This window comes from Argentina anserina, chromosome 7 (assembly GCF_933775445.1).
Source record: "Argentina anserina chromosome 7, drPotAnse1.1, whole genome shotgun sequence".
NCBI classification, from domain to species: domain Eukaryota; kingdom Viridiplantae; phylum Streptophyta; class Magnoliopsida; order Rosales; family Rosaceae; genus Argentina; species Argentina anserina.
In genome coordinates this window covers 17,636,480-17,649,181 of record NC_065878.1, presented here as the reverse complement: position 1 = coordinate 17,649,181, position 12,702 = coordinate 17,636,480, and the positions used below count along the sequence as shown (strand labels likewise).

The 12,702-nt window shown below is 37.3% G+C and overlaps 2 protein-coding genes across 2 annotated transcripts; both read right to left on the bottom strand.

Moving 5' to 3' along the window:
- Positions 1 to 3,161: 3,161 nt before the first annotated feature.
- Positions 3,162 to 6,866, bottom strand: LOC126802834 (uncharacterized). The gene is made up of 10 exons (XM_050530544.1): positions 6,696 to 6,866; positions 6,559 to 6,603; positions 6,319 to 6,366; positions 6,108 to 6,221; positions 5,810 to 5,857; positions 5,610 to 5,702; positions 5,245 to 5,292; positions 4,649 to 4,693; positions 3,575 to 3,640; positions 3,162 to 3,425 (listed from the first exon to the last, which is right to left on the bottom strand). Exons 1-10 carry the CDS (start codon positions 6,787 to 6,789, stop codon positions 3,382 to 3,384), a joined length of 645 nt encoding a protein of 214 aa, XP_050386501.1. The 5' UTR covers positions 6,790 to 6,866; the 3' UTR covers positions 3,162 to 3,381.
- Positions 6,867 to 8,992: 2,126 nt separating this feature from the next.
- LOC126802835 (uncharacterized) lies at positions 8,993 to 11,655 on the bottom strand. Its single transcript, XM_050530545.1, has 10 exons — positions 11,562 to 11,655; positions 11,422 to 11,466; positions 11,174 to 11,221; positions 10,962 to 11,075; positions 10,666 to 10,713; positions 10,469 to 10,558; positions 10,107 to 10,154; positions 9,940 to 9,987; positions 9,351 to 9,410; positions 8,993 to 9,246 (listed from the first exon to the last, which is right to left on the bottom strand). The coding sequence occupies exons 1-10, from the start codon at positions 11,653 to 11,655 to the stop codon at positions 9,203 to 9,205; spliced, it is 639 nt and encodes a 212-aa protein (XP_050386502.1). The 3' UTR covers positions 8,993 to 9,202.
- Positions 11,656 to 12,702: the final 1,047 nt, after the last annotated feature.

Sequence of the window (12,702 nt, the reverse complement as noted above, 5' to 3'; positions counted from 1 at the left end):
GAAAAAATTTGACTGAAAAGTGTGTCAAAATTGGAACTTCACTCTGTAATTTCAGAATGAATGTTCACTCTGGAAATAGACTATATATATATATATAAAGAAGCAACGCCGTCTAGCTCTAGGGTTTTCTCTCTAGACTTTTCTCGTTTGCTTAGCACCCACAAGTCAACGATCATGTCTCACAGTCTCTCTTTCTGTTTTGCTGCCACTCTTGCTATCAAGGAGAAGGGCACAATGGTCTTTGTTGGTGAGGCCGGTGATGCGGCTATCTCTCATGACCCTTTGGCAGTGGAGAGGTTGATTGGTAGAAGAATCGTTTGCAGATGTGCGCCCATGGTGATAGGTTTGTGTTGCGTTTCACGAAGATGGAGGAGAGGGATGAGGTGGTTTCAAACGGCCCTTGGTTCTATAATAGGGCTCTCTTTGTCTCGGCGGCGTACAATGGTCTAACGGATCTAGCCTTGATGCCGATCTTGGGGTTTCCGGTGACCGTGGAGATTTATGGGCTTCCTCCTGCTCTGATGACGGAGGGTGTGGTGGCATTGGTTGGTGAAACCCTAGGTAAAATTGAGGAGCTTTTTAAGAAGGAGATCTGGAAAGGGACTAGGGCAAGGGTGAAAGTTTTTCACCAACTGATCTTATAGAGGCAATCTAGCAAGTGTTTCCCCCGATGAGGTTTGAGTTTGGGTCGGCTAGGGTTCCTGCGATGCTTACGTTCAAATATAATCATGCGTTGGAGTTTTGTCATACTTGTGGGTTGATGGAGCACGCCAGTGAGAAGTGCCCTGGTCCCCCTAATGTCTCAGAGGCTGGGGTTGTGAGGGTGGAGTCTTCGACGATGCTGCATCCTTTTAAAACCCCTAACCCTTATGTTGGGCTTGGTTGGGTCTGAGTTCTTTCGGAGCCTCTTCTTCTGGGTCGGCAACATGCATGCATTAGATGATGTTCTCGATTCCTGGGGTGACGACCATTGAGTTGGTAGGGAAGTTTGGTCCAACGGTCGTGGTGGCCGCGGTGTCTCCGCCGGTTGTGGAGTCTACAAGGTTGGAGTTAGTGGTGAGTAGGAAGAGAGTTGCTGAGATGGAGGTGGTGGCGATGCTAAAGAGGTACCCAGCTAGAGTTTGGACTGGTGGAGGAAGCGGCAGAGTTAGAGCTCCCTTTCCGGGCCGAGTTCGATCTTCCTCACCAGGATTGGCTTTTGGCCATCTCACCCAACAAGAAGGGGAAAGTGGGCAGGCCCAAGGGCTCGATTAATAAGCCCAAGGTGGTTGGGGAGGGCTCTACTCAAGCTGGGCTGAAGGGGGCCCCGAGGAAGAAATTTGGCCCGAAGAAGAATTAGTGATGGATGATGGGCCTACTAGTTCTCAACCGAAGTCAATTGAAGAGGAGGTTTCTGACTCTTCTAAGAACACCCGTGATGGGAGATTGGTGATGGATGATAGGCCTGCTAGTTCTTAGCCCAAGTCAGTTGAAGAGGAGATTGCAGACTCTGCTAAGGACACCATTGATGGGAGTGTGACTTCTGCTTAATCATTTCCTTCTGAAGGCAAATAAGTTAGCATTGCTAACAGGTTTGTTCAAGTTTTTGGTGCATATACCCAGAGATTCGACATATAAATGGTCAGAAACCTAATTTATAGGTTTTTGTTTATTCTGCATATTTCATTTATATCGTAACCCGTAAAGCTGGAATGTGTTCATATTATATACTTATATCGTATTTTACCTTATTCTAATATGACTTCCATTTCTCAAAAGAGAAATGTTGATTCTTCAAGTTTATTGGGTTCAATCAAAATTAGCGTTTATAAATGTCATTAACCTACGAATATGTTGAATATGCTGAAAATTTGATATGAAAGTCAAGGAGCATTTTGGAATGCGCCTTTGCTCCAGGAGCCCAACAATATTTATAGACGGCGTTAGCGGAACAGTAGGTATGGTGAAAAGTTTGATTTTTCACTGGCTGCTGTTTTCACGTGGGTTTCGTTGGTCAAAGACTCAAAAGGTGATACCGGCCTCGTTATCCGTACCAGAAAGATGAGCGTCCAGTCCAGCTTACCATTACGACGAGAAACACTGTTTGTTCGAGTTTTAACATATTCCAATGAGGAATCAAGGCTCCGCCCAACCATTTAATCATCTTCTTGGTAAGACTAATTCATTTTCTTGAAAACCCTGCTCAACTTTTATTCCAATTTTTAGGATCGAACCTCCACCTCCTCTTTCTCATTGCAATTCACAAACTCTTCTGCTAAGAATCTAAGATCCGCCTCTAATTTGGTCCATCTCCGATTCCCCATATTTTTATATCCATTATACAGATTTATTAATGGAATCAAAGCGTGACAACCTTCTTTAATTGGAAAGCACACTTCCTCTTTAATTCCTTCGACTTACATGCTAATCCTATTTGTCGTAACTGCGTCATCGAATTGCATATTGTACTATGTGTTCACCTCTGCAACTTAGCTGCCAGATTAATCCAACAAATTTGGTTTTCAATATTTTTTTTTTTTTGGATTGTGTTTTGTTTCAGGTTCTGGCTCCTGCTAGGTTTGGGTTGGACGAAATGGAGGCTGTGATTATATTAGTCTTGTGAGACCAATGTGTAAAAGATGCTATTTGATGGGTTCTTTATGGGATGAAATGATGGATTCTGGAAATTGTAGAATGTAGAGCTGTGTGTTTAACTCTCAGTAGGAAGAAGAAGATTTCTCCCATTCAATTAACTGAGTCATGTGCACACCTCCAAATTTTTTTTTTCTTAACAGAGACCCATTTAACGGACACAAAGGGACCCAGTACTGTGACCCTATTGCTATTTGACATGTCTGAAAAAAATGCCTAGGCTCTCCGAGTGAAGGCGCTTTCCAGAATTGGCCGAAAGTCAATTCGTTAGTAAACACTGAACACTGAAACAGCTCGTCATACTACCCAAAACACAATTTATGCCTAAAAAATATTCTTAATCAATTTGGTTCCTCCTTGTCGTGTTCTTCATGTCTAATCAAAATGCTTTTTTTTTTTTTTCATTTCCAGATTAGTGTAATGTCTTCCAGATCCTCTGTCTAGTAAAGACAACAAAATCACTACTTCCGGATTCTCTGCCCAGTAAAGATAACAAAATCACTGCTTGGGGTAGTAATGTCTTGTTCGCTTGAAGTGCTTACTCTCACATTAGGTTCAAATTTGAGATGTATGATTTAAACATTCACTTAGTAATAAATTTAGACAAATATCAATTCTCACATTGCACCAGCCTTTTCATGGATATATCACAAGCTACATCTAGGATAGAAATATGGCCATCAGAAAAAGATCGAAGTAGCATTTCTCAAAGAACATACAGCATCCATGAATATCACAAGCTAAAGATCTTCAGAGATAATAGTACACATTCGGATCAGAAGGCTCTTCTAGTTCTGCAAAGATGCAAGACATCAGAAAATTAACCGACTTTTGTCCAAAAAAAAATTTTAAAGGTGAAAATTACAGCATGTCCATTCACATGGTGCACATTTGGGAACTCATGTATGCCCATCCGAGGTGAAATAAATATCAGAAAGCATACCAGAGCCTGAATCTGATGAGACATCCGCCGGTAATGGATTCCGAAAAAAGCGGCTAGGACAATCTACTACAAAAATAATAATATCAATATGAAACTCTTCAAATTTATATGTAAAATGGGCAGGGAAGGAGTTGCCTTGATAACAATTTTACGATGCAAAATGGTAGGCTGCAGAGTTATATGTAAACTGTAAAAAAACCAAATTAAGTATGCTGGTCAAGGACTGGTGAGGTTTCCTTCAGAAACCAATTGTTCATACTGTAACTGATGCAGTAATTAATAGTCCTTAAGAGTTGTTATTTTTATTAAATGCTGTTTAGAGAGTTTAAGAGTTGTAGTTGTTTGCTAGCTGTTAGGCATTTAATGTATGAAGATTTTAAAACTCTAGGTAATGTATGAAGATTTTAAAAGAGGGGTTAAGGCCAGACTTGTATTCAGTTTTGGAGCAAGATTCATTGAAGTATTTTCAGATCGAGTTATTTCAAGGCTTGTCCTGGTTTCCCTTTAGAAATCTAGACTCCAACGGTGAGTGGAGTAATCTTTCCTTAGCCTTAAGTGTCTCTATACACTTAGGTCTCGTTTGGTATCCGGAAAGGAAAGTAGTTCCTTTGGAATTCCCATGGGAAGGGAACTTGAGTAGGAATTGAACTTTCATTTCTAGTGTTTGGTGACAAAAGGGAAGTTCGTAGAAAAAATGTGAAAAAACTTGTAATTCATAGAATAAAATAATATGGTATGAGTAATAAATGCAAGGAATTTAGGAAGGAAGTTAGTTCCTTGGGGTTATGAGTGGAACCAACTTCCCCCTTATTTTCCCTTGTATTAGGAAATCACTTCCAAAGTTTGTGGTTACCAAACAAAGGAAATGAACAAACTTCCTTTCCTACTTCCTCAAATCTGTGAAACAAACATGGCCTTAATGCTAAGATATATTACTTGGTTTACATAAGCAACTTGACCAAATACCCAAGCAAAAACTACAAAAAGTTCTTCAACACAAAGAATCCATGGAAACCCACAGGTAACAGGTAATATTCTTAGCAAACCTTAGAAAAGTATATGTATAAAGCTTACCCTGAGCTTCCTGGTCAATGGTGTCACTGTTGGCTTTCTTCGCAACTGCTTCAGGGAAAAAACAAACAAACAAGGGAATTATGACAGTGAGTGATACCATAAGAAGACCAATAAGATGTGTTTGATAGATGAGTAGCTGCACAGCAATAAAATCAGTGATTCCATAAAAAGTGATAAACTTGAACTCTTGAAGTGTACAGCATTTATGCATCACACAGAGAGCAAAATGAACTGCTTGAGTGGAGAAGCCAACTCTAGGTAATGTATGAAGATTTTAAAAGAGGGGTTAAGGCCAGACTTGTATTCAGTTTTGGAGCAAGATTCATTGAAGTATTTTCAGATCGAGTTATTTCAAGGCTTGTCCTGGTTTCCCTTTAGAAATCTAGACCCAACGGTGAGTGGAGTAATCTTTCCTTAGCCTTAAGTGTCCCTATACACTTAATGCTAAGATATATTACTTGGTTTACATCAGTAACTTGACCAAATACCCAAGCAAAAACTACAAAAAGTTCTTCAACACAAAGAATCCATGGAAACCCACAGGCCACAGGTAATATTCTTAGCAAACCTTAGAAAAGTATATGTATAAAGCTTACCCTCAGCTTCCTGGTCAATGGTGTCACTGTTGGCTTTCTTCGAACCTGCTTCAGGGAAAAAACAAACAAACAAGGGAAATATGTGACCATGTACCATATGACAGTGAGTGATACCATAAGAAGACCAATAAGATGAGTGTTTGATAAATGAGTAGCTGCACCGCAATAAAATCAGTGATTCCATAAAAAGTGATATACTTGAACTCTTGAAGTATACATCATTTATGCATCACACAGAGAGCAAAAAGAACTGCTTGAGTGGAGAAGCCAACTCCTTCTAAGTTGTCTGTCCAGGTATTACGTACTATAAACAGTAAACAAGCAAACCTATGATAACTTGCAAACAAAAAGAGAGCCATATATACCATTAAAGGGACAAAGGTGGGGAAAAGTTGGTCTACTTGGTCTCAATACATCTAAATGGAGCCACCCCTTTGGAATCGGTCGATAAACCAAATCTGCAACATTTCAGCAAGTTTGTTCCAGAACTTAATTTTTATATTATAAACATTTAAATTGGAAGCAGATTTTGGTTCAGAAAATGTGGAATTAATGTAGAGCATACATTCGTCGGAAGAAGAATATTCCTCCTCCTTGGTGTGAATAGGTCCTTCTGCAGACAATGATTGAAAAAAGTACATCTCAGAACTTGCATGGTATAATATAAACATTATACTTTGCTACAAAAAACAATGGGATCGAAATAGATCCTCTAAAACAAGAAGTAGCATACCCATGGGGGTGTGGCTTATCTGTTAATCAGTAATTATTTGAGCATCAGAACAGTAAGTAACAGATAACATCCAGGTTTGTCAATAAAGAAAAGCAAGAATTCCATAAAAAGATGGTACTCTACACAATACCTTGATGGTCATTGGCCTTGCGCGATTTGCGTCTACGGTTCCTTCGACCCTTGGCTGTGGAAGCCATGCCCTTGTCTGAAGATGGATCCTTGGTCTTAGTGGGGTTTGGTCCTTCTGCACACAATGATATAGAATCAACATTATACCTTGTCCCGAAAACAATAGGAACAAAGTATGAAGATCCCCTAAAACAAGAATAAATAAAGCATACCCGAAGTGGGTTCTGCCGACTTGATGCCTGTTCTGCGGGGGAAGGGAGCTGTTCATCGTTGATAATTTGACAAGACAAGAAGAAGAAGAATCAATATAAGACTACAGAGGCAATAAAACTATGATTCCAGGTACACGTACAACTCTCTTTCTTGTTTTGAATAAAGAGATTACTGCTTCACTTTTAAGTTTCATGGATGAATTACCAAAAAAGAAAGGAAAAAAAGATCGAATATCTTACATGGTGGAGGTGGAACTCGAGGTTCTTCAACCGAAAGCTCCTTACCTGCGTGCGGAGATTAGTATGGGCAGTACATAATATTGTCAATTTTCTGTCAAAATTGAGAACGAGATTTCAGAAAATCAAAGGACGCGTACATTTAAGCTTATCTTTTTTCTGGTTGAACTGAGGCACAGCGGCCTTGGGCAGTTTGATCTCACGGTTCCTTCGAGCCCGGGTGGAGCAAGCCATGTTTGTTCTGGTGCTATGTTCTGGTGCAGGCTTGGTGGCGTGAGGTGGCGGTATGGTGGTTCAGTCAAGGTGGTTTTACGACGATTATGGCCTGGCCGCCGATGGAGATCTCCTTTCTCTCCTTAGTCTGGGCCCGGACCATATTGGGATGGGTCTAGATTAAGGTATTAAGCCCATTTAGGCAATTATATTTATAGCTTTATGCTATTTTCTTCTATTAGATGTTAATGTTTTATTGTTTTCAATAAGATGTGGGTTTTATCCTAGTAGGTGTACTCAATGTGCTTTGTCTGTTCTAGGTATGCGGTGAGTTCTTTACTTCATCAAATGGTCGATGTTGCCTAATGACAGGGTGAAATCTAGTGTCGCCGGAATTAGTTTTCGACGGCAATATAATTTGAGATCTGTTTTAGTAGACATTAAGTTATTATAACATTTTGGTTTTTCAACGTTGATTAAATTTTATTTTTCTTCTCAAAAATAGAAATTAGGCGTCGCCACAAATTCGTCGTATTTTTCAGATAATTTTTTAGAGTCGCAGATATTCTTAACAATTTTCGGAAGATATGATCGAATTTAGATAAGAGTGTGACGTGTCGTGTAACATTGGTCAATTTCCCACTTTCTTGGACACCAAGAAGTTGGGCTGCAGCAACGTGTTGCATGTGGGGAGCTGATTCTTGCATTGTGACACGTGGCAATTGGAGAAACGGTTTTTCTGATTTCGACACATGGCGGACACTTGTTAGTAAGATGGTTATGTCTTGACATGTGGCATTTACTCATTCGCCAAGATCAATTAACCGACCTATTATGTGAGAAATTTTTAGGTCCGGAAACGAGGCATTCTCTTGTAATTACCATTTAACACTTGGAATTTAATTTAAAAAAATCATATATAATTATTTTATCAAACACTATTTTTTGTTTTTTTCTAAAATCCTACACCTCACACTCTTATACCCTAAACTCTAAAGCCATATACCCTAAAACCTAAATTTTAAATTCTAAACTCTAAACCCGAAATTCTAGTTTAAAATCATCAATACACATGAAGGTTATTTTACAAATAATAAAAATATATAAAATTATAATTTTGGTGTAATAAATCCACGTGTAAAAATATAACAAGTGAATAGTACCACTAGACATTACCACGTGGTCTTCCGAAAGTATTGAAAATTTTCTCCTATTATGTCGAGAAATTTGTTTATACAACCGTAGAACCATGTCATCTTGACATTTGGTCTACCTTACCAATATAAAATCGACATGTGGCTTTTATGTAAACAACTCGTTTCAATGCAAATCTACTAATTAATTCAGGCTTTTATTATAATCTTTATTAATAAACACAATAATTCTGCAGATCTTAGGGTTTATAAATGTCATTAACTAGGAGTATGTTGAATGTGATGAAACTTTGATATGAAAGTAAATTCGTTAGTAAACACTGAAACAGCTCGTCATACTATTAAAAATCAATGGTTTAAATAACGGTTATCGACATCGTATCGGTTTTGTATAATAAAGATATAATGGAGATATATCGAGATATATCGGATTTATCGGTTTTGCTAATTTTTAATTAAATTTAACATATTTATAAACATATACATCAAAATATTCCCAAATAAACTTGAGAAATCAACATTTATAGAAGTAAATGTACTAAATAAACTTCATAAAAAATTATTTGATTGTTTAGACAATTAAAATATATAAAAAGTATTAACTAATAAAAATAAAGGTGATCATTTATCATAAACTCTCTTGTCATCGAATGTTATCGATGAAACTTTCATTTTCTTTAAATTATTTTTTCAAAACGACGTAGTTTTAAAAAATAAATTGAAAATGCACCGATATATCGGATTTAACACGATATATCGTCATTGGAATTGATTTTTCGAATTAACCGATATAATAGACCAATACACAACTTATCGTATCGTTTCATTATTATCGGAAATATATCGAAAATATATCGGGATATTTAAAACATTGTCAAAAACACAATTTATGCCAAAAAAAAATATTGTTAATTAATTTGGTTCCTCGTCGTGATCTTCATGTCTAATCAAAATGCTTTTTTTCATTTCCAGATTGGGGTAACAATGTCTTCCAGATTCTCTGTCCAGTAAAGACTAGAGATAACAAAATCACTGCTTGGGGTAGTAATGGCTTGTTCGCTTGAAGTGCTTACTATTACATTAGGTTCAAATGTGAGATGTATGATTTAAACATCCACTTGGTAATAAATTTAGACAAATATCAATTTTCTCAATGCACTAGCCTTTCATGGATATATCACAAGCTACATCTAGGATGGAAATATGGCCAAAAGAAAAAGATAGAAGTAGCTTTTCTCAAAGAACATGCAGCATCCATGAATATCACAAGCTAAAGATCTTCAGATATAACAGTACATATTCGGATTAGAAGGCTCTTCTCCATCTGCAAAGATGCAAGACATCAGAAAATGAACTCACATTGACATGGTGCACATTTGGGAACTCATGTAAGCCCATCCGAGGTGAAATAAATATCAGAAAGCATACCTGAGCCTGTATCTGACGAGTCATCCGACGGTATTGGATTCCGAAAAAATTGCCGCTTAACTACCACAAAAATAATAATAACAATATGAAACTCTCCAAATTTGTAGAGTCCCCCCCCCCCCCCAAGTAATATTAAAACAAAATAATTAAAAAAAAACTCAAAGTCAGTTATGCATGTGCACAAACAAATATTAACACTTGCTTTTACTTCAAAAAACAAGCCAAGGAAATTCCACCTAATCCAGTATCAAAAACAAAAGATACAAGCATAGCAGATTGACTAACAAACTCCAAAGAGTAATTGCAAATGCAGAGGTTGTATGTATATCGGGCCACAAGGATGGGCAGGGAAGGAGTTGCCTCGATAACAATTTTACTATGCATAATGGTAGGCTGCAGAGTTATAAGTAAACTGTAAAAAAAAAACAAATTAAGTATGCTGGTCAAGGGCTGGTGAGGTTTCCAAGCAAATTAACTTGACCAAATACCCAAGTAAAACCTACAAAAAGTTTTTCAACACAACTAATCCATGGAAACCCACATGTAATATTCTTAGCAAACCTTAGAAAAGTATATGTATAAAGCTTACCCAAAGCTTCCTGTTCGATGGTTCCACTGTTGGATTTCTCCACATTTGCTTCAGGAAAAAAAAACAAACAAGGGAAATACATAAGTCACCATGTACCATATGACACTGAGTGATACCACAGGTAACATTCTTAGCAAACCTTAGAAAAGTATATGTATAAAGCTTACCCTCAGCTTCCTGGTCGATGGTGTCACTATTGGCTTTCTTCGCATCCGCTTCAGGAAAACAAACAAACAAGGGAAATACATAAGTGACAATGTACCATATGACACTGAGTGAAACCATAAGAAGACCAATAAGATGAGTGTTTGATAAATGAGTAGCTGCACCGCAATAAAATCAGTGATTCCATAAAAAATGATATACTTGAACTCTTGGAGTGTACATCATTCATGCATCACACAGAGAGCAAAAATAACTGCTTGAGTGGAGAAGTAAACTCCTTCTAAGTTGTCTGTCCAGGTATTACGTACTATAAACAGTAAACAAGCAAACCTATGATAACTTGCAAACAAAAAGAGAGCCATACCAATGATACCATCATAAAGTAGGTGGAATACACTTGGTCTCAATACATCTAAATGAAGACACCCCTTTGGAATCGGTCGATAAACCAAATCTGCAACATTTCAGCAAGTTTGTTCCAGAACTTACTTTTTATATTATAAACATTTTAATTGGAAGTAGATTTTGGCTCAGAAAATGTGGAATTAATGTAAAGTATACATTCGTCGGAAGAAGAATATTCCTCCTCCTTGGTGTGAATAGGTCCTTCTGCAGACAATGATTGAAAAGTACATCTCAGAACTTGCATGGTATAATATAAACATTATACTTTGCTACAAAAAACAATGGGAACGAAATAGATCCTCTAAAACAAGAAGTAGCATACCCATGGGGGTGTGGCTTATCTGTTAATCAGTAATTATTTGAGCATCAGAACAGTAAGTAACAGATAACATCCAGGTTTGTCAATAAAGAAAAGCAAGAATTCCATAAAAAGATGGTACTCTACACAATACCTTGATGGTCATTGGCCTTGCGCGATTTGCGTCTACGGTTCCTTCGACCCCTGGCTGTGGAAGCCATGCCCTTGTCTGAAGATGGATCCTTGGTCGTAGTGTGGTTTGGTCCTTCTGCACACAATGATACAGAATCAGCATTATACCTTGTCCCAAAAAACAATAGGAACAAAGTATGAAGATCCCCTAAAATGACAATAAATAAAGCATACCCGAAGTGGATTCTGCCGACTTGATGCCTGTTCTGCGGGGGGAGGGAGCTGTTCATCGTTGATAATTTGACAAGACAAGAAGAAGAAGAATCAATATACGACTACAGAGGCAATAAAACTATGATTCCAGGTACACGTACAACTCTTCTTTCTTGTTTTGAATAAAGAGATTACTGCCTAGGTTTTTCACTATTAAGTTTCATGGATGAATTGCCAAAACAGAAAGGAAAAAAAATCGAATATCTTACATGGTGGAGGTGGAACTCGAGGTTCTTCAACCGAAAGCTCCTTACCTGTGTGCGGAGATTAGTACGGGCAGTACACAATGTTGTCAATTTTCTTTCAAAATTGAGAACGAGATTTGAGAAAATCAAAGGACGTAGCGTACCTTTAAGCTTATCTTTTTTCTGGTTGACCTGAGGCACAGCGGCCTTGGGCAGTTTGATCTCACGGTTCCTTCGACCCCTGGTGGAGGAAGCCATGTTTGTTGTCTCTTCGACCCCAGAAAGCAGCCGTATATATATACCTCAGAAATGCGGGTCGGGCGGGTCAATTTGTTGAACCGGGTCGGTACGTTCCGTGTTGTTTGGTTACATCGGTACGTTCCGTTTTAAACCTTGGTATTTTATTTCTTTCCTTTTTATAAAAAACTAGCCTCAGTCTACTTTGCTTTTTTATTAAGATTTAACTAGTCTAATTGATGTTCTCGTTCATTAAAATTATATTTTCATCTACTGTATTCAATTTTATATGATTTTCTATTTCACTTTCGTTTCAACTTCATATTGCTTATACATGAAAAACACAATTTTTATTTTGGGTTGTATGAGTTTGTTTTGGTAACTTCACAAACGAAATTTTAAAAAATAAATAAGAGAATTTATTTAGGTTTTTTATTTTCTTTTTTGTTTGTTTTTTTAACAGATTGTCTATCTAATATGTTATATATATATATATATAAGTAGTTTTTCCAAATAAAGATAATTGTGTAATTATAGTCGGTGGGAGTTCATTTGTCAAATTTCCTTAATTAATATAGGGTGCTGAAGCTCTCTCTCAAAAAACCCTAAAGTACGGAATCCTTAGTCTGGGCCTTGACCATATTGGGCTGGGTCTAGATTAAGGTATTAGGCCCATTTAGGCAATTATATTTATAGCTTGATGCTATTTTCTTTTATTAGATGTTAATGTTTTATTATTTTCAATAAGACGTGGGTTTTATCCTGGTAGGTGCACTCAATGTGCTTTGTCTGTTCTAGATAGGCGGTGAGTTTCTTATTTCGTCAAATGATCGATGTTGCCTAGTGGCAAGGCGAAATCTAGTGTCGCCGGAATTAATTTTCGACGGCAATATAGTTGGTGATATGTTTTAGTAGACATTAAGTTATTGTAATATCCTGATTTTTCAATTTTGGTTAAATTTTATTTTTCTTTTCAAAAATAGAAACTAGGCATCGCCACAAGTTCGTGATATTTTTCAGATAATGTTTTAGAGTCGCAGTTATTTTTAACAATTTTCGGAAGATATG

Bases quoted from the DNA above. Each gene is read 5' to 3' on its own strand.
- LOC126802835 (XM_050530545.1), bottom strand. From the start codon at position 11,655: ATGGCTTCCTCCACCAGGGGTCGAAGGAACCGTGAGATCAAACTGCCC. The intron at 10,559-10,665 runs GTATACTTTACA...GAAATGTTGCAG, and splicing joins ATATTCTTCTTCCGACGAAT to ATTTGGTTTATCGACCGATT. The intron at 10,155-10,468 runs GTATGGCTCTCT...GTTTTCCTGAAG, and splicing joins ACTTTATGATGGTATCATTG to CGGATGCGAAGAAAGCCAAT.
- LOC126802834 (XM_050530544.1), bottom strand. From the start codon at position 6,789: ATGGCTTGCTCCACCCGGGCTCGAAGGAACCGTGAGATCAAACTGCCC. The intron at 5,703-5,809 runs GTATGCTCTACA...GAAATGTTGCAG, and splicing joins ATATTCTTCTTCCGACGAAT to ATTTGGTTTATCGACCGATT. The intron at 3,426-3,574 runs GTATGCTTTCTG...GCATCTTTGCAG, and splicing joins CTCATCAGATTCAGGCTCTG to AACTAGAAGAGCCTTCTGAT.